This window comes from Oreochromis aureus, linkage group 4 (genome assembly GCF_013358895.1).
Source record: "Oreochromis aureus strain Israel breed Guangdong linkage group 4, ZZ_aureus, whole genome shotgun sequence".
Taxonomy (NCBI): Eukaryota; Metazoa; Chordata; class Actinopteri; order Cichliformes; family Cichlidae; genus Oreochromis; species Oreochromis aureus.
Genome location: NC_052945.1, coordinates 26,990,422 through 27,008,864, shown reverse-complemented (window position 1 = coordinate 27,008,864; position 18,443 = coordinate 26,990,422). Strand labels below are relative to the sequence as shown.

The window sequence follows — 18,443 nt, the reverse complement described above, 5'->3', positions numbered from 1 at the left end:
CCTTAAATTTAATATTGCACATTTAATATATCCCCCCACCCCACCCCCAAAGATGCCCCACCCCCAAAATCTATTCCTAAATCTTGCTTGTGGCAGTCATTCTCTTTGCTTCAAGAGGAACAAAATTGTTGTTCACATCTAAAGCCATATTTACTTGTTTCTGTGCACGTGAATTTAAATGGCATCCTGTAGAAATAAAGTCTTTCACACAGCTGTGTTTACTTACCTTTAACAAACGCATTATTAATGCCTAACCCTATTTACACAAAACCAATAAACATATCTGGGATAATGCTCATCATTTCTTCCTGTACATCACACAGCCTCCTGTCCGGCTGCCACCTTACAGGGTCGTAAACATCTTAAGCAAACACGCACAAATGACGGTGTAATTGCACAGTCAGCCCAGGGCCACACAGTCATTAGTCCCATTGCAGTCCCATGTGAAGAGGCTTTCTATATGTTTTACTTGGAGATTTATCAGCCACAGGAAATTATAACGTGTTAAAAGGAACACATCTCTTTGTTTTATTGTCTGATCTTGACTGTTTAATAGCAGCCAGAAAGCATTAAGTGTCTGTTATTGTTAGTCAGAGAAAGCTTTAGATCAGGGGTCCCCAATCCCAGTCCATGAGGGCCGGTGTCCCTGCAGGTTTTAGATGTGTCGTTGATCCATCACAGCTGATTTAAATGGATAAATTACCTTCTCAACATGTCTTGAAGTTCTCCAGAGGCCTGGTGATGAACTAATCATGTGATTCAGGTGTGTTGACTCAGGGTGAGATCTAAAACCTGCAGGGACACCGGCCCTCGTGGACTGGGATTGGGGACCCCTGCTTTAGATCTTCAGTATGGGCTTACAGCAACAAGACAACTTTGGATTTGGGATTGGGTTTCCTGTTTTCATGGGCAACAATTAATCTTAGTTTACAAAAGAACCAAGCTCATGCTTTAAACAAAGGTAAAGGCTATAAGACTCCTGTCAGCTCAGGCTGGAGATAACAGAAATTTGTGTCAGAGTAAGATAAACAGGTATCTTAAATATTTCAGTAGCTAATTATTAGTCTGTTTGTAATTAGTCAATAATTGCCCAATGCCTCCCTTCTCATACACTATATTAACTATATCGACTGGCAGCATACTAATAAATCTGTAGCCTATAACTAACGAGTTGAACTTGGTGGCACAGTGTTTTTTTCCACAGCCCTTTCCAAAGAGTTTTATCACTCATATTGAAATTCAGTGCAGTGGGGATTTATGGTTATTGTGAAAGATAAAACAGGTAAGTAATTTATGGTTCCACTATTAAGCCTGGGACTTGTTGCAAAACTGGACATTTCATCACATGCTATTAAGTAAAACTAGGTTAGTTCAGTTTAGTTTAGTCGCTGCAAAGGCATTACAATATTGATAATTGATGACAACAAATCTCACACAGCTTCATTTTGGTCTGTGTCATATATTAAAAGAAATAAACCAATAAACCGAAACAGGAGATAGTGGTGAGTGGGGTTAGATGAGCTAATAGCTAATTTTGTATACATTTGGGTAACCACCTACATTTTGCATCTAGATCTAATGTATTTGAGGAACTGCCCTGAACTTATCTGACTAATATCTCTTTTTCCATTACCACTGCCAACTACTATTCTCACCTCCACTGCCTCACTTACCAGTGGTGTACCTCAAGGTTCTAGTTTGGGTCCATTTCTGTTTTGAATGTGTAAAACTTGTGTCTCACAAAGTTTCTTCAAACCTAATGAAAATAAAACTGACCACAACTGAGACACTCACATTATTTACACTCTTATGACACATACATATAGGACCTTGGGGTTCTGTGTGCCCATTTTGTCTCCATGTTGGACCCTATGAACACAGGTGTTCACACATGTGTACAAACAGGTGCTCACAAATGCACACTATCTTGGTCACATGACGTGTGTCTTTAGTTCTGTATGCTGCTCAGTAACACTTAATATTTATTATTTGCTGCTAGTTGTGCATATGTTGGTTGTTGATGTGACCCTGCTGTGCTGGTTTTTGCTTGTTTTTTTTTTTTATTCAGCAGATACTGAAGCAGATTTTCAGTGTCTTTTCTCTCTCTGTCCCTCTTCTCCTCTATTTTTGCTGTGCATTGCTGTGCAATGCTTTCTGTTGTGTCTAAATGTGTATTATAAATAATTTTACTTGAGTTGCTTACATTTTATTTAAAAAGTGTCTGTTTTTTGTCCCATGCCCTCTTCTGGCAAACATGACTAGTTCATCTTGTTTGAAAAGAGCAGCATGACTGCTGCTGGATGTGACAGTCATCCTGGACACTCTGTGCATTTGGATACAAGTGATGGTGAATGCATTTGCATTTGTGCTTGTGTTCAGGTTTGAATGTGACTGCATTAAAGCTTTCTAAATATACTGTATTTTGACACTGGTAATCTGTGATATTCTGTTCTGCTACTATCGCTCTCTCATTCTGCCCTCTTGTGGCTGCTGTGCTTCAATGACGATGATAAGTTGTGGAGAAGATGTAAATATTCTGTAGTTTGCATGTCAAAATACGAGGTAACACTTTAAAACATGACCCACGAATAAGGTTGCAAGTACCCTGTACTTACATCTAATTTGCAGGCAACAAGTCAGGTTTTTGCAGGAAACAATGAAACAAGTACACTGTAAGCAGAAATGAGCAGTAACGCATTACAAGTAACAAGTTACTATAATCTGATTCAATTTTTTTCAAGTAACAAGTAAAGTAAGGGATTACTACTGCAAAAAAGTAATTAGATCACTGTTACTTTCCCATAAGCACACTGCGTTACTAAACCGTGATTTTGTTTGTGAGAGTTTCTCATGACAATGACGTACGAGCGTGCAACGTCCAAAGTAGCAACAGACGTGTGCAGATCAACAATGGATAATATGGCGTGTGGGAGAGAGTCCGACCATGCAGCGCTTAAAGCTTGGAAGTACTGACATTACTTTCAGTTTGATTGTGACAAAACATTAGCGTCCCCTGTACACTGCATGGGAAAAAACTTTTTTCTACAGCAAAAAATTAAACTTGAAATCTGAGCAAGTACCTAGGACGCTGCAACGGGAATGTGAAATTCACAGAAAAACTCCTGGATCCCCCCACTGACATGACCACTGCAGCACCGGAAAATTTAAGATTTAAGAGCAACAAGACTTATTGCTGCTGAATCTTTGATTTTATTTTATTTTCTTTGATTTTATTTATTTTCTGCTTTGTTTTACTTGCATCTATGTGAAAGACTGAGTGTAAACACACACAAAAATTATTTTATCTGCTGGAATATGCAGAAAATAGGTTAAAATGTTAAACAAAATTTTTCCAGTCAGAGAATGTTGCATCTAATTTAATTTTTGCTTGATGCAATGTGCATAAAGGTAAAAGATAAATAAAACAAGTAATAAAACAATAAAACAAAACAATAAAACAAGTTTTAAAAGGCAACTTTTTCGTTTGATTCAGTTTTATATGATGGATTATGCAGAAAAAATTGAATTGGACTGAAAGGTCTATTGCTTTATTACGTATGTTTTTTTTTAAGTAACTAAGTAATAAAGTAACTAATTACATCACTCAATTACTTCACTCAGAAGGCTGTAAATTCGGCTCACTGGTCAGATCAAAACCGTCCCCCCGGTGTCTCAGTGAGCCTGCCCCTCTGAAATGACTTTATTGATGTGTCTGGGAGGAGTTTGAGATCGCGGCCAGGGGTTATAGCCAGGGGGCTTTTTCTAGTAAGTCAGGTAGGTGAGAATTTCCGGTCACTTGGGGTCGCAGGTTTTGAGCGAGGGTGGTGGTCATAGCCCCCAAACAGCTATTTCACAGAGATCAGGTTAAACCGGACCTCCTCCACTCTCTCACTGGTCAAAGCGAGAGCCTGCCTTTCTGAAATTGCTTTACTAATCAGTGGTTTTTCCCAAAAGGCTAGGGCCACCTCTAATTTTAAATTGCTTTATTGGTGGATCAGGGAGGACCCCCAGTTCGGGGGTCACACTGTGAGTCAGAGAGATTGTCATTTTACCCACACTGGCTGCTGTGTGAAGAAGCATTTTACTTTTCTCTGGGATGCTCGCTCCTATACGACCGTCTCCCACTGAGGGGGAGTGTTTGTAAGTCTTTGATTCTGATTTTCCTTGTTTGGATTAAACAAGTGCAAATGTAATAAAGCTTTCCATCAGGCACGCAGCCTCCAACTCTCCCCATCCTCACTATTACAAAAGCACCGGTTTAACTAAGAATAACTTAAATTTAACTAGAGTCCAACTGATATATAAATAATGGAGCCAATTTGCCAATATATCAGTACTCCCACTTACAACAGCCAAACGATGAATATTAAAAAAGTAAAGAGGAGGTCAGAGAAATGCCCTGCAACACGGGTGTCAAACATAAGGACCCAGGGCAAGATTTCAGTCTGACTTCAATCCTGCCCGCGGCATAGCTCTGGAAAATGTAAAGGAAAACATTTTGGACTTCTAACTGTATTTTGATAGGTTTTACAGCTTTTGCTACATTTATCTTACATCAAAGTAATTAAGTAATAGAAAACAATCAAATGACAGAAAAGTTCTTATTTTTCCCCTTTTTTTCCTTTTTTGTGAATTAACAAAAATCTTCTTATTTATACTTACAGCGCAGTCTGGGCAATGAGCTCCCAGATTCTTAGTCTGCATTTTTACATATGTAGAGAATAGCTTAATCCCACAGAGTCATGCTGACTGATTTCTTTCTTTGCTGGAGCAGCATTTCTTCATCATGTAGAAAAACAGAGATGTGCAGTTGAAATTAGACTTCTTTTTCTATTATGAAGATATCTCAGGGATTAAATGTGTACATTGACAGAAATTGGAATTTCACTAGTGGTGCTTTGTGTGTGTTTGGCACGATATAAATGAGCTGAATTGAACTGAATTGGTCTGGCTTGTTTAAGATCAAAGTCAACTACATGTGGAACACAGTGTAAAATGAGGCTAATGTCCCTGTCCTACAACTATGCTATGACTGATATTGCACAGTTTGTCCAACAGAGGGCACTCTGCAACTTCCCATTTGGAAAAGGGTATTTGGAAGGCCACAAACAACCAGCTGAGTAGTCCAGAGCATAAATTAATTTAGACACAGCCCCCAATTTTCAGAGATTTAAATGTAACCAGACAAACATACATAATTTTAAATATCAGAACTGTTTTTTTAATAGCAGGATGAATTTACAGAGGCAAAACTGCAAAATAAGGCTATTGTGCAAATATTTAAAGACATAACTGCAACAAATGCAGCAAACCTGCCCATGGTCAGGAGACAATGACCAAATCAAAACCAGGGTTCAGGTAATTTGAGCCTGAGGACATGAATATAAAGTAAATGCTATTTGTCATCTATTATAGGGTTATAAGAACAGAATTATCACATTTTTCCCATATTAATTATTGTATTACTACATGGTCACAGTCTGGCAGTGCTTTACAGTCTCTATACTAGAACACTGAAAATGTTTCAGAAAGTTTTACATTAGTACAACTTACTGTGCTTTGAAAACATTGTTTGTTTGTTTTTAAATATATATATGTATATATATATATACATATATATACATCAAAACCTTTTTTACAATGTTTTGGTCAGATAAAAATATATGGGGTTTTTTAAAGTTTTTAAAGTTGCTTTAAAGATTGAGCCAGGAACTACTCAATCTACAGATTGGTTTAAACGAATGGCTAACTCTTGCATTTACAGAAATGTTTATTAATGCACATCTCTGTTAAAAATTTAAATAGAAAATAGAATGCAAAAATCTAATATAGAAAACCTTAAGTATCTATTACAAAGATGCATTTTAAATACATGTCAATACATCCAGACAAAACAGAAGAGCTCCCTATGCATTGTGAAAAATATCCCTGGATCATAATTCTGACCAAGGGCGTAGATTTGGTTTTGGCATTGGTGGGGACGGATGACTCAACCACCGAACCCCGCCCTGTTTCTTTTTTTTTTTTCCTTTTTGTCTTTGCTTCTTGATAAAAAAAGGAGAAATATACTTGCCTACATATGCTATTCTACGTGCTTTTAAACCATTTAAAATTACAATTCATAGTTTTATATGTGAATTATATAATGTTAAATTACTATTAAACAAATGACTAAGTATTTTAGACTTTAGTTTACTTCAGCCATATTCCATATAAATCAGGTATCATACAAAAATAAAAAAAAAGCTTCAAATAGAGTCATGAGTCATGACAATAAAAGAATATGACTTTAAGGACTTAAGAACATTACTTCAGTTATAGTACACCAACATCTCTTACACATTAGCACTAAAGGAACACTGAATGACCTGGTGGTTTTTGTCCATAAAACTACTCATCTAAGATTACCACAAAGTAAAAGATCTCTCAGCAAAATTATGCAACATTTTAGGCACTGTTGCCCCAATCAAATCAGTGAGTTGGGACTTTTTATTCTAAACATGAACTACTGTTACAGCAACACACATGGATTACTGGTGCCCCACACAACAACTCAATGTCCACTATGTGAAGGAGTCTATACTATACTGTCTATACTATACTGTCCTGGTGGACATGGCAACACTTTTTTCATGGTTACATACAGTTTTAGACTGATGTGGGCCAAAGCCTAGCACATACTTGCCAACCTTGAGACCTCAGAATTAGGGAGACATTCAAAGGGGTTTTCTGACATACTGCAAAAACACAAAACTCTGGAGGAATGTGAGAATTAATTCATCTGGATCTGTAACAAACTCAGCCTGATAAACAGAAATGTTCTCTCAAAGCATATTTTAGAAATACTGTGGCTTAATTTTCTAGAAAAACCTGCATCATATGATATCCTGCTGAACCTGCTATTAGCAGACACTCTGAGCTTCCGCAGTTGCAGTCAACACTGTTATTCAGACGCTTCTCATAAACAAAGCTTTGATCAGTGCTTTTACCAAACATCCTCCTTGTTCCAACCACCACTTCAGCTCCTGCTCATCGCTTGTAGGTGAAAGGTCATCGGCCGTTGAATGGCGAGTAAATTAACCTGCCCCGCCTCCTGACGTCACGTATGTCCCCCGGCTGTGATTGGCTGGTCGTTTAATGAGCGCTGCAGAACAGAAACAGAGAAATCCAACACGTACGGCACGCTGCGTGTGTTGAAGTGTGATCAGAGCTGCCTCACTGAGCCAAGCGGACCCGAAACAAACAAGCAGGACTGCAGCTCAGAAGAAAGATAAGGGAGAGAAGAGCCTCGCACTGAGAAAGATAATCATCCTTATTTATAAAGCTGGAAGCTCATTTTATATTTTTATTTTGTTGGTTTTTACCCTGCAGCTGATAGCGGATGTATTTTTTTCTTTATGTAAATGAGATATTTTTATGCGCCTCTTTGCACAAGAGTGGACCTTGCAGTAGCATTTCTGCTGAAAATCTCTAGATAAGAACAGTGAGGGAGAAGAAGAGATGGAGAAAGCACAGGGCTTCTCTCCGGACAGAAACGTCCTCTGCCTGTTTGATGTGGACGGCACTCTGACACCACCGAGAGAGGTGAGCTCGCTTCCCATCGATAATGTTATTATTATTGTTATCGGTTATGATCAGCTTTCATGACAGCTCTCTCCTCTTCTGCCCTCATCATTTACCTCTGATGAGAGGTACCTCACTTTACCTCACTGTAGAGAGAACATCAGAGGAGAACATGGTGTCCTGATGACTTCACGTGCTCTTTCTCACAGTGTTTACTTTCCTTTTTGCGCTCTTTGCGCCTCCTGTACACATACCCAGGTACTGGTCTGCGGGGATGCACATGGGTGTATATCTTCAATGTTATATTAATGGTGCTCCAGGGCGATCTCTGCAACTGACCAATCACAGGACTGTGATGTCATAGTTGCATCTCGGAGAAAAAGACAGAAAAAAGTGCAATAACTGCCAACCAGGAGGTTTCAGTCCAATGTGAATTCAAACCTGGATTCATTATTTTAGGTGTTTTTTACAATTTAATTTCAAAGTTTTTAACCTTTCACAACATCAACTGTGCATGAGAAAGCCGTTCTATCATAAGTTACTGAAGGCAGGCTTCGCCATTCAGCTGCAAAGCCTCTCAGTGAGGTACACATCTTGCTGTGCAGAATATCTCGTAATGCATGGCTCAGCTGGCTTATTGCAGGAAATTTAAAATAACCATTTTTATTACCACTTATGTAAGGGTTAATGGGGCCTTTGGTTTTTGTATCTGGAGCATTTGATTTGTGCACACTCTCTTGTTCTTTTGTCTTTGACTTTCTATGCTCAGGTTCATGCAGGGTCACTGATGTGTGTGCGTGTGTGTGCGCGTGTGTGTGTTTGTGTGTGTGTGTGTCTAGGACGTGTCAGCGCCCGGATATTGCATAATGTGGTCTCCTTTGAGTGCAGCTCGGAGAGTTTTCTTCCTTACATCGGGAAATTTTAAATCTGCTCCAAATAAATGACACTACATCTCTTTGCAAGACAGACTGAGCTTGTTGTTGATGCCAATATGTGTGTTTGTTTAGGTGTGTTTGTGTCATTAAAACATAAAGTGTTAATTAAAGTGTGCTTTTCCCGTTTGTAGAAAATCGACCCGGAGCTGGATGAGTTCTTCCAGACTCTGCGGAAGAAGGTGAAGATCGGCATCGTGGGAGGGTCGGACTACTCGAAGATTGCAGAGCAGCTTGGGGAGGGAGATGATGGTGAGTGGTCTTCTTCCTGTCTCAGCCACAGATGCTTGCGAGCTCCATCACCCAACATGCCGTGATACAGGGTGCAAGGGGTGGAGCTGAGGTTATGATTAATTCTGGAAGTAATTTTGGATTTAAGCTGCAAATTAATCTAAAGCAAGCATCCTTCTAAAAGTGAGACCTGCCATAAATAAATAACAGCGCAAACTGGTTGGGCCAGTCATTAACTTCATGTGTGTTGCAGTTGATGAGAATGGGTTAGTAAATGTCTCACAGTGACTAACAGGTCAAAACATGCTAAGCCTAGTCGCCCTGCACTGTGACTACCATCTGATCTCTCATGGTATGTTCACTTCACTTTATGATCTTGTGATTCCCCAAACCAGCAGCCAAAGCACACATCGTAACACTGGGCATCGCACCAGCAGCCTCTCAGCTGAGTTCACGCCCAGCTGCAGCGGGCAGGCTGATAACCTGCCTGTCAGTAAATATGAGGTTACTGCTGGAATGCAGCTGCATTGTGCCTAAAAAGAGCTAGGCAGTTTCATTTACCCTGCCAAGTGTGCCAAAGGTGAACCCTCACTTACTTTGTGTTACAATGTCACAGGTAAATATTAACATTGCATATATGAAATTCGATACAGCTGTTGTAACTAACGTGTTTTTATGCAGTTCTACATGCTTTTGTTTTACTGGCTTTTGCCACTGTTCAAGTTATAAAAGCGGCTTTAACACAGGCTCAGCTACAGAGCTTCCTCGATGGCTGTCATTGTCTTAGCACAGAGTGAGTGTGAAAGTCAGGAGGATTAAACTTGTCCAGCCAGCGTTACGCTTTAATCTGCTGTTGGGTAAATATAGCAGGTATGTCTTCAGATTAGCGAAGGACCTGCTCCAAATTTAGTATGTAGGCTAAAGAGAAATAGATGAGCACATTTAGGTACATTTGACCCGTCTCTTCTCTTGCAGTGATACACAAGTTTGACTATGTGTTTGCTGAGAATGGGACGGTGCAGTACAAAGATGGGAAACTCCTCTCAAAACATGTGAGTGCTCCTATACTGAGATACACGTTTTTATGTCCTGAATCAAAAAATAACAGTAAAAAGAATACAAGTAGAATTGTAATGAAAGGAAGATTGCACAAAAGCATAAACAAAGTAATTTGCTGTCATAAACCATGTTGTAAAACTTAGTTTTACTCCATTTGTTTACCCGTGTCATTTCGTGTACTTTAATCCCTTCAGGCCATTCAGAACCAGATCGGGGAGGAGCTGCTGCAGGACCTGATCAACTTCTGCCTCAGCTACATGGGACTCATCAAGCTGCCAAAGAAAAGGTGAGATAGTAAAAAGAGCTCACAAGAATTAGGCTACAAGCTATTTTAACCTAAGGCAGAAAGACAAACCTGAATTCCAGCTTTGCAGGAATGTGAGGTATTTTAGCACTGACCTGAGGCGCTGAAGCAAGAGAAAAAAATTATGTTGGGATTTCTCATCAAATATAAAGCTATAACAATACTTTAAAAGTTTTTTTCACAAGTCAAGTATTATGTCCTGACCATGCCTTTCTGCCGCAGGGGTACATTTATTGAGTTCAGGAACGGAATGATCAACATCTCCCCCATCGGTCGGAGCTGCACGCCAGAGGAGCGAATTGAATTTTCTGAAATCGACAAGGTAAACTTCATTGGCAGAAGTACTTTATTCAGAAGCAAACACCAGTGTATTTATTTATTGTCCCTGCAGTCATTTTAGCAGCAGCAAAACTTCTGCAGTGCAGTTAAGCTGCCATTTCTTTGCTACAAAAAAAGAAAAAAAAGCAATAAAACATTTAAAAAAAACATCTGATTAACATCTGACTTCTGGGACAAAGTCGTTTTGACAGACGAGACCAGGGTAACGATGTTTGGTCAAAACAAAACACAGCGTATCAGCATGAACACCTTAGACCAACCATCAAACACTAGGGGCGGTGGAAAAAATTGATAAAGCATAGCATTGCAATAATTTTTGTGCCGATATTGTACTGATAAGGATACAAGGGCAGGTCAATATTTATATTTTATAAATTAAATTAAGATATTCTGGGAATACCTGTGAACAAGACTGAATACTGTGAACATGCACTGCCTTCTAGAGATAACATTAACCAAGGGAACTCACATTAAATCGGTTGAACTGAAAACTCATCCAACACTGAACACGCTTACCTTGACAAAGCTCTCTGCTAATTCAGATCAGGATAAGGGATCAGAATTTCTGCATGAGTAAAAATAGGACCTCCTTAAGTCTAAAAAACAATCTCTGGCTGTCTGCTGATCCTTCTACCAAGCACGGTGATGATTAAGCTTTGATTTACACTCGCAGGACTTGGACACTCGGATATTGAGTTCACCATTAACTCCTCTGTATACCAAAGTATTCTAGACTCAAATGCGAAGCCATCTGTTTAAAAGCTAAAGCTTGGTCCAAATTGTGTCATGCAACAGGGCAACAATCCCAAGTACATCAGCAAATCTACAACAGAACGTCTGACAAGGAAAAGAATGAAGGTGTTGCAGTGACCCAATCAAAGCCCAGACTTTAATTTGATTAATTTGCTGTGGTGGGACCCTAAGAGAGCTGTGCATAAGCAAACATCCACAAACCACAATGAACTGAATCAATGTTGCAAAGACGAGTCGGACAGAATTCCTCCATAGCTCTTCAAGTTATTGCTGCTAAAGGTGTTTCTACAATCTGCTGACTCATGGAGTGCACTAAGTTTTTCACACACTGCATTTGATAGTTTTAGATTTAAATAACTTTAGAAGCTGAAGGACCAGATGATTGATTTTATTATGTCCTGACATATGAACCTCAAAATTAAATATCAAATATCAGTCACTGAGAGTTACAGCAAGTCGTGTTACTGTCTCGGTTACAAAGACAAAGGACGTTAAACAATGGCGAGCTTTCAGGACTGCTTAACAAGCGCCCCATTGATGGCTCACAGAGACAGGCGATATGGAGGAAGTTGAAGGTTAACTCTTCAGTTACCTGCTAACATTTAAATTACTGCATCCTCTGCTGTGTTCATAGAGAAAATGACATGGCTACTGCAGCAGTTTCTGTGAACTTGACGAACTTTCACTTTGCAAAAGCACTTATAATTTGTTTTTTCCATCAAGCTAATTGGGTTGTCATTCCCTCCACAGAGAGAGAAGATCAGGGAGAAATTTGTTGCTGCCCTGAAAAAGGAGTTTGCTGGGAAGGGACTCCGGTTTACTAAAGGTGAGAGAGTTTAAACTCAAAGCATCTTCACACTAGGGGTGGGTTTTTATAATCGTTTTATCGATTAAAATCGATTCTGGCTTGGACAACGTAAAATCGATTCATTAAAATCCTGAATCGATTTTTTAATATAAATTTATTTTGCCCGAAATGCCAGAATCTCAGGTGAAATCTCACAAAATTTCAACAACCACCAAACAGCTAAGACAGTAAGTGAGAGCAGGTACACGGATTCTGCACAAAGACGTAAACACACAGCGCGGATCAGTGAGACGTCGCCTTTCTCACCTGACGGCACGGACACGGTCGGGGCTAAAAGCCGACAGCTCGCTGATTCTGATGTTTCGGCAGGTCCGCGCTTTGTGTTCACGCCCTTTTTGCGCTGATTCTAAAGCTGTTAGTTTTATCTCTCTCCAAACAATATTGACTGAACCAGCAGCAAAAGAAACAACAACAACTCTGACTTTTACTGTTTTGTTTCCACCAGGATGCACAGCTCTCTCTCTCTCTCTCTCTCTCTCTCTGTACTTCAAGAACAGTTTCCCGTCTAAAAATCTGTTTTCTGCATTATTCGCTTGCTTGTTACGCACAAGTCTACTGTTGTTTACAGCGCTGTCGGCCGCTGGTTTTTTCCCCTTTTACATACTTCTGAAAAGAAAACCTAATTTCTGCCATTCAATACTGAACAAATTTAAACTTTTTAAAATTATGCAAAATGCAAAACGCTCAGCCGTGTCTCTAATAGACGTCAGAGTTCATATGTTGATTAATGGTTTTCTTTCATTTTTGATGTACTGCAGAATATTTTTATAAAATCCCAGGCCAGGAAAACCACCTTCATGTTTTTCTGTGTTTTATCTTCAGCTACTTTGACACAAAGGCATCTGCTGTGACGCTCACACCTTTGATAAAGACTTGCGTGTGTCAGCTTCCTTTTTATAGATACAAAAATATGTAAATGTACTGATCTGAATTATAATATTTCTGACTGTCAAAATTTCCCAGATTTAAATTGAATTGAATCGAATCAAATCGAATTAAATCGAATCGTGGATCAAATCGATTCGGGACCTTGTGAATCGGAATTGAATCGATTCTAGAAATCAGTGACGATACCCAGCCCTACTTCACACCCACTGATAAATGTAATAAAACTCTCTGTAAATCCTCCTTCATGCAAGAAAGCTGACATTACTGGGACACACCTCTTGAAGCAATGATTAAAATAGTATGCGACTGATACTTTATGACTCTGATTGTAATGTATTTGTCCTGGTAATCACTTCAGTTATCATCAAAACATCAGCCGAATCAGTTTACCATCATCAGCCTAACACTGGTTCTTTAAGGCTTTGAACTATTTTAAGCGACTCACTCTTCTGGTTTGTCAGACCAGTAAGACCGTCTTACTGGTTGTTTTTATGTTCAGTCAAATCAGTGTTCAGCTCACTGTAGTTTAATGACAAACCACATCTATCTGCCTGCTGTATCTTATCTCAGTTTACAAAGAGGCCCCTCTGTCTCCCACCTGTATGCAGTGTCTTGGACCTTGTGCTGTTGATCAGAGGCCTCGGTTAACTATTACATACATGCTGTTCCCCGTCTGGCTTCATTAAAGTGTGTCAGGGAAGGTGAATCAAGTACTTGATGTTTGCTTACGTGCTCTGTGAGGTGTGAACTTCAGCTGGTGATGCATGAAGGCTGCCCACATGCGAGACAGCTGGCCTTGTTTACCCTTGGCAAACTTGCTTGTGAACATCCTCGGCATGTAGCAGCAAAAGAAGGGATGAGATCTTACTTCCCCAGATAAATGAATAGAAAGATACTGAGCATATAGTTATATTCTCTTATGTTTAAAGCAGCTGTGTGTATGTTTTTTTAATGACTCCTAAAGAAGCAGGTCAGTCGATCCAGCGGATGTGATGCGGTGGTGATTTATTGGTTTGTTTTGCTCAGAGTTTATCTTCTTGCGAATGGCTGCCCCGTTAAGTGATATAGCTGATCTCTGCGATAGGAGTTATGTAACTGAGTGACACTCTATCCAGTCTGCACTGAGAGTACAGAATGTAAGGGACACGCTGCGCACAAACGTTTGACACGAGGTAAAGAGCACCCTGTGTTTTCTTCAATTAAATCATGCCTGTGGTTTAAAGAGGGCTCTGTTTATATGAGGAAGGTGATTAAGAATCTGATTTATAACTATTTAGTTGGAGCAGTTGAGTAAGTTTTGATAAAGGTCAGATGTGTACATCTGTGCAGTGTCAGCAGTCATCTGGGGGCAGTTGATGAGGGTGAAGAATGCATGTCGAGGGGGATTGGTTGATTACAGATGTGACTGAAGAACTGCCCTGTTTAAAGTCTGAGGTTGAAGGTGTTTGGGACAGAGGCGTGTGGAGGGTGTGTGAGGGAAGTAGCGCTCTGATTGGTTGGAAGCTTCTCGGCTTTTGTTGTTGTTTTTGAGCTCTAAAGGCTTTAACTGAAAGACAAGACAGCAAAAAATTTAAGGTATGATGGGGGAAGGATGAGAGAAAGAGGGACGAAAGACGTCCTGCTAAAGGCCTCCGAGCGAGATGTTTCACCCACATTTCACAGTTTAAATGTCACCGGGGTCATTCAAGTCAGCACAGAGCAACGACAGAGCTTCTTCTGTTACATTTAAAGTTAAAAAAATAAAAACTTCAGCTGCAACATAAATCACCCTGCAGCCATGATAATATCTCTGCTCCCATGATCCCACACATCACAAACAGGACTCTTTAAACACAGAAACGTGCTCAACGCTGTTTAGACAAAGATTAACGTAGATAAGTGTGTTTTGGGGACACATTCCTTTTCCTAGTACGGTGGGGTTTTTGTGCCAACAAAGTTCCTAGAAAAACACTCCTTTATGTTGCCAGTAAGAAGCCAAAAGTTTAATTTTTTTCTTTATACTACAAGCTATTCTTAGAAGTTGTCATTCGCGAAACTCACAGTGTACATTTAACGTCTGAGTCATTATAATGACAGCCATGTTTCTTGTCATTATCTCCTCTTAGGTGGCCTCATCAGCTTTGACATTTTCCCAGAGGGCTGGGACAAGAGACTGTGTTTAGAGGTGCTGGAGAGGGAAGGCTTGGATGCCATCTACTTCTTTGGCAATGAGACCTCAGATGTAAGTTCACCACGTTTGCAGTCATAAACGGTTAAAAAGCAGGAATTTCCTGGAGACTACAATACCCCAACTGCATGTGATTGTGAAATAGCTCATTGATTGGCCAATCAAGCTCTCATTTTTCATATTTTATAAAGCTGGATTTGTGCTTTGGCACGTTGAAGACAACAGAGACATTTCCTGTGAAAAACTCTTCACATTGTCACAACTCATCAGCCACAGTGTAACCACTCTCTAAGTAAGGCCCTATTGTACCACTTGTTTTCCTATGGTGACCATAGTTTATAAAATAAATGTCTATTCTATTAAAAATGACTTGAAACTATAACTCGCGAGGAAAGTGTTTATGATTTCCATCTAGTCTGACTTGTTTTTAGCTAACAGATAAGTCCCCCCCTGCTGGCCATCAGAAAGAATGCAGGTTTAAAGGTTTAAATCTTACTTGCTTTCACTTTTATATGAGATATTTAATTGGCACCAAGGAGTTTTGCAGTTTCATTAAGCCTGTATGTATTTTTCCTAGATGTTTTCATTTATGAGCAATTGCATATCTAGAAGAAGTGCAGAAATTTGACAAAGTAACTTCAATAATAGCATTAGATTCTACATGCACTGGCCGCTTCATTAGGTACACCTGCTCAGTCACTTCAGACTATCAGAATGGGGAAGAAGTGACTTTGAACGTGCTGTTGTTGTTGATATCAGATGGCCTAATGTGAGCGTTTACACAGAAAAATAGAAAATATCAAGCGGGCTACAGAAGCAGAAGATTTGTTGTAAACAACATGAAATCCATCCTGCCTTATGACAGTGGTTCAAGCTGCTGGTGGTGTAATGGTGTGTGTACCAACTGAGCACCATTTAAACACATCAGCCTATCTGACTATGTCCATCCCTTATACCATCTGACAAATTTTCAGCAACTGTCTGATGATATGGACCAAAATCTCTCTTTGAATCAGTTTGATAAGTTTTGATCAAAATTCATTTTTACCATATTTGACAGAAATAACGTGGAGACGTATAACTTAGTTTTCTCTATGAGAATGTAAAAGGGTTTAGATGTGGAGAGAAACAATAGCACTGCACTTCTGGGAAACCCTGGAAAGACTCCTGCTTGTTAAGTGTTCATTCAGTTGTTTTGCAATCTCAGTCCAAAGGTCCCAGAATAATCAGGCCTCGGCCAAATGAGGATTTATCTGTTTTTTATGGTTTGTTTTGCTCAGAGAGAACAAAACAAGCCAAACCAGGCGGAACTAATCTAATGGTTTATCTTTTCTCTCTGCAGGGAGGAAACGACTATGAAATTTTCAACGACCCACGGACCATCGGCTTCACGGTCTACTCTCCAGAGGACACAGCTCGGCTCTGTCGGGAGATTTTCTTTGACGCTTTACCACATGAGTCCTGATGTCCCGAACTGCCCCCTTTCTCCTCATGCACAAGCCCCGTCTGAACACGAGTCTGTGGCCGTCTGCCGGCGAGCCCAGGCTTTTTTAAACTGACGAAAGGTACTGATCTCTCCATGTTTTTAATATTTCTATTAAATTTAAATGGACTGAAGCGGGGTGAATGGGCTACACCTGTACGGAAAGTCACAGTTCTTTTTTTAAAGAAAAGAAGGGATGTTGACGAGGGAAGTGTTACATGTGCAGAGGACTGTGCCAGGAGATGTTCTCTGACCGGAGAGTTGCGTTACTGTGACGTGCAGCACGTTCACTTTGAGAGATTGTAACACTTGATGCAGTTTTTAAATAATGTCATTCTCCAGATTGATGATTTGCACTAATGCTGACATAATTTTTTGCCAATAATTGGTATTGTCTTTTTAACTCTGCTGATGGAGGCGAGCAGTGTGAGAGACTGATATTAAACAGAATGATTCTATGAGAATTTCTATGAAAACGAGATCGGATTTAAGGGCCTTTTTTTAAATCTCAAGTTGAGGATACAGAGGAATCATTCCAGATGTTTTAATGTCTGAACTGTACGTGTTTGACTGTTTTACCGTGTGATCACAAGGACGTTGGATTTATGTTTTAACTTCTTTAACAGAAAGAAGCTTGCTGCCATTTCTCAATCTGCTTCTCAAAGCTCTTTAAATCACATCTAAGGGAAGGTTCTAAAGATTCTGACTCGGTGAATTTACTGTAATCAGTGAATTAAGCTACTGCCACTGTATACTTATGTGACTCAATATGGAAACTTTTTCTTACAAGCTGTACTTTTGCCTGCATGTGATACGCGTGACTGCATCTGCTGATGGTTTTCCAGTTGTATGACATCATCAACAGCTGCTTAAAGTGGACCATCAGGCTCATTTCCAGCTGCTTATATTTATTCTTTGACTCATGCTAGTCTTTAGTTATCCTACACTGAACCTTGCTGCAGCTCATCCTCTGTCTGAAACAAGCCACTTTAGCTCCTCTCTTCTTATGCAAACTTTCTTCTGATTGGCTGCTTGTCCTAAACCAAAGGTTTGAGAACAACAGGAGACAATTGAGTACTGAGGATATCCGTAGATGGAGCCGATATTGGAAAAAACTCTGTGAAACTGAGGTTTTAGAGCAGTCTGAAGCCTGAGGTGTTCATTCATGTAAGAGCATTATAGGTCCTCTTTAAAGTATTGCAAAAATGCCTTTTAATCATGTTTAAAATGTGTTAGCATCATTTTTCAGTCACATCTGTTATTGGTCTGAAAAAATCCATCGTACATCATGGATCATTGATGCAAATATGTGGATTTTATGTCATATATGGAACATATCTGTTTCTGACTGTAAGCACTCCTTCAACCTGAAAGACTACAGGGGTTGTGTAGACTGACATGCGCATCTGAATATGAGCCTGTAACACTGACTATACTGTAAGATTGGTAACATATGGATGGAAATGAACCGTATTAAATGTTTATTCATTTTCTGTTCAGTGTGATATGTTGTCCAAGGACTAAAATGTTTTTTCCAGTAAATTTTTATTGAAAATCAAAGTGTGCAGGAATCACTTGTCTACTCATTTCTCCAGCCAGAGCTCTCTGTTGGTGTTGGTGTTTTTCTCAGCTATTTTACATGTGAAGCACTTCAGGCTGACAAAAACTTTCTCTGTAATCTTGTCACGATTCCTTTCCTGGTGGTGCTCACACTGCAGAGACAAAAAAGTCCAGTTCCACCTCTCTGTGGTTGGATTTGAGACTGAAGCCAGATTGGGACAGTAGCTCTTCAGTAAACAGCCTTTACCTGCCTTTCTCCACCCAGCCACTAGATGCCCTCTGACTTAGAGGATTGT

The 18,443-nt window shown here is 39.7% G+C and overlaps 1 protein-coding gene across 2 annotated transcripts; it reads left to right on the top strand.

Moving 5' to 3' along the window:
• Window positions 1–7,166: 7,166 nt before the first annotated feature.
• Window positions 7,167–18,150, top strand: LOC116327827 (phosphomannomutase 1). Of its 2 annotated transcripts, none has more exons than XM_031749494.2 (8): window positions 7,167–7,584; window positions 8,630–8,747; window positions 9,702–9,778; window positions 9,980–10,071; window positions 10,312–10,411; window positions 11,932–12,007; window positions 15,043–15,158; window positions 16,447–18,150. In XM_031749494.2, exons 1-8 carry the CDS (start codon window positions 7,501–7,503, stop codon window positions 16,567–16,569), a joined length of 786 nt encoding a protein of 261 aa, XP_031605354.1. In that variant the 5' UTR covers window positions 7,167–7,500; the 3' UTR covers window positions 16,570–18,150. The 2 variants fall into 2 exon arrangements, with proteins under 2 accessions (XP_031605354.1, XP_031605355.1); XM_031749495.2 differs by lacking the exon at window positions 7,167–7,584 and adding an exon at window positions 7,607–7,821.
• Window positions 18,151–18,443: the final 293 nt, after the last annotated feature.

What these genes read in the sequence shown, in the direction of transcription:
- LOC116327827 (XM_031749494.2), top strand. Translation starts at nt 7,501, where the DNA reads ATGGAGAAAGCACAGGGCTTCTCTCCGGACAGAAACGTCCTCTGCCTG. An exon ending in CTCTGACACCACCGAGAGAG is followed by an intron (nt 7,585 to 8,629) that starts GTGAGCTCGCTT and finishes TCCCGTTTGTAG; the next exon opens with AAAATCGACCCGGAGCTGGA. An exon ending in ATCAAGCTGCCAAAGAAAAG is followed by an intron (nt 10,072 to 10,311) that starts GTGAGATAGTAA and finishes TTTCTGCCGCAG; the next exon opens with GGGTACATTTATTGAGTTCA.